Consider the following 2,272-nt stretch of genomic DNA (forward strand, 5'->3'; position numbering starts at 1 on the left):
GAATGGTATCTCACTGTAGATTTGATTTTAATTTCTCTGATAATTTCTAATGTTGAGAATTTGTCATGTATTTGGCCTTTTCTCTAGTATAGTCTGCAGTGGTTTGTGGTTTCCATTATAGATTTCTATCACCTCTTTTGTAAAGTTTATCCTTTGGTACTTTGGTGCTGATGTTGAATATAGTTAGTATAAAATGAACATAGTTAGTATTAATTTGAATTCTTTTTACAACTAATATGATATTTCTGTATATAATCTTACTGAATTTTGGATATTTGTTTTATATTCTGCAACTTTACTAAATTCCCTTATCTATTCTAAAAGATTTTTGATGGAGTCTTTAAGTTTGACTACAACATCAGCTGACAATGATGTTTTAACCTGCCTTTCCAATTTGGAATGAAAGACATGGGCCAGTGAGTACAAAGACAAGGAATCAGAGAAGTTGACTATAGAATAAAAGGTATTATGGGCTATGGAATAAAAGGGATGGATTGTGTATTATGAAGAGCATATATTATTTAAAGTGAATGAATTTTATTTAAAAAACATCAAAATATATATTTTAATACTATATATTCCCACAGTTAAACTATTTAGCTATAATTGGAATAAAGTTTGAGTAAGGAGACAGGAATAACATCAGGGAGGTACACAAGAATATTATCAATGCATATTACATTGGATAGCATAAAATTACAACATTATTGAAATAATAGAACCTATAAGGTACACTCTTTAGCTTGAAAAGTAAACTTATTATAGATTAGATCTCTTTGTATTCTGTAACTAATGGCACATAACTATAGGTGATCAAACTACACTGCATTTGGGTGATGCTGAATATGTTTTAGCTAGTCTTACCACAAATCCAAAAATTATGAGTAAATATGTGAGATGAATATGTTAATTTGTTCATGTTAGAAACCTCATTAATTGATCCTTGTATTGAGATATGATGTATACTTGTCGACAGATTTGCATATAAAAAATCATACCAGAAGAATCCACTGGGTAGATGGCATTATCCTTTGTGAGAAGTGATTGGTCATTGTTGATGTACGTTATTAACATGTTCACTGAGGAAGCATTATTACATTTTCCACCAGAGCTTTTCCATAGAATTTTTCATCTCTGAATTTCTTAAGGTGTATATTAAAGGATTCAACATGGGAGTGACAACTGTATAAAAAACAGTAATGGATTTATCAATAGGAAAGTTGGAAACAGGCCTAGCATACATGAAAATACAAGGAACAAAAAAGAGGACAACCACCGTGACGTGAGAGCTGCAGGTAGACAGGGCTTTGCGCCTCCCTTCCAGGCTATGTGTCTTAAGAGAGTTTAGAATGACTCCATATGAAGCCAGAAGAATTATGAAGACCACTATACACATGGCTCCACCATTGGCAATGACAGTGATGCCAATGAAGTAGGTGTCAGTGCACACAAGTTCTAATAAAGGAGACATGTCACACATGAAATGATCAATGACATTAGGGCCACAGAAAGGAAGGTTATACACAAAGAGAATTTGAACCAGAGAGTGTGTGAAACCCCCAGCCCAGGCAACCACCAACACGTGAATACAAACCCTTTGATTCATGATGCTCAAATAATGAAGTGGTTTACAGATTGCTGCATAGCGATCATAGGCCATCGCCACAAGAATAACAATCTCAGTACCACCAAATAAGTGCTCTATGAAGAGTTGGCTCATGCAACCTGTGAAGGAGATAGTCTTTTTATCAACAAGTAAGTCTATAATCAACTTGGGTGAGATGGAAGTGGAATAAACAGTATCCAGGAGTGACAAGCAGGCAAGGAAGAAGTACATTGGGGAGCCCAAGGAAGGGCTGGCAATAAGTGTCACTACAATGAGTAGGTTGCCCACAATTGTCACAATGTACATGAGTAAGAACATGACAAACAGTGCTTTCTGCCCAACAGGATCCTGAGTGAGGCCTAGGAGGACAAATTCTGTGACATTGCTTCCCTGGCCCATTGACTTGTTTATAAAGCTAGTTTCATGGGTGAGAGCTCAGGACAATAGGACCTCCTGCACAAAGTTGTGAACAGAGCCACGGGTCCATTCTGACGTGGAGGACATCTTCACCATTATCTTTTACAGTAGCCAACCTGCAGTAGAAGTTTAGTAAGTATTTCTGAGTTCCTTTCTCCTTCTGTTGATGATTCTACTTCCCCTCAAATGATTTTGTTGATCTTTCAATAGCAGTGTTGAGGATGTTGCAACGGTCTCTTGGCTCTTTCC

At 36.2% G+C, this 2,272-nt stretch overlaps 1 protein-coding gene across 1 annotated transcript; it reads right to left on the bottom strand.

The window, feature by feature from the left end:
* Positions 1-1,093: 1,093 nt before the first annotated feature.
* Positions 1,094-2,005, bottom strand: LOC123462773 (olfactory receptor 4A15-like). The gene has a single exon (XM_045156051.1). It carries the CDS (start codon positions 2,003-2,005, stop codon positions 1,094-1,096), a length of 912 nt encoding a protein of 303 aa, XP_045011986.1.
* Positions 2,006-2,272: the final 267 nt, after the last annotated feature.

Source organism: Jaculus jaculus, chromosome 1, assembly GCF_020740685.1.
Source record: "Jaculus jaculus isolate mJacJac1 chromosome 1, mJacJac1.mat.Y.cur, whole genome shotgun sequence".
Taxonomy (NCBI): Eukaryota; Metazoa; Chordata; class Mammalia; order Rodentia; family Dipodidae; genus Jaculus; species Jaculus jaculus.

Bases quoted from the DNA above. Each gene is read 5' to 3' on its own strand.
- LOC123462773 (XM_045156051.1), bottom strand. From the start codon at position 2,005: ATGGGCCAGGGAAGCAATGTCACAGAATTTGTCCTCCTAGGCCTCACT.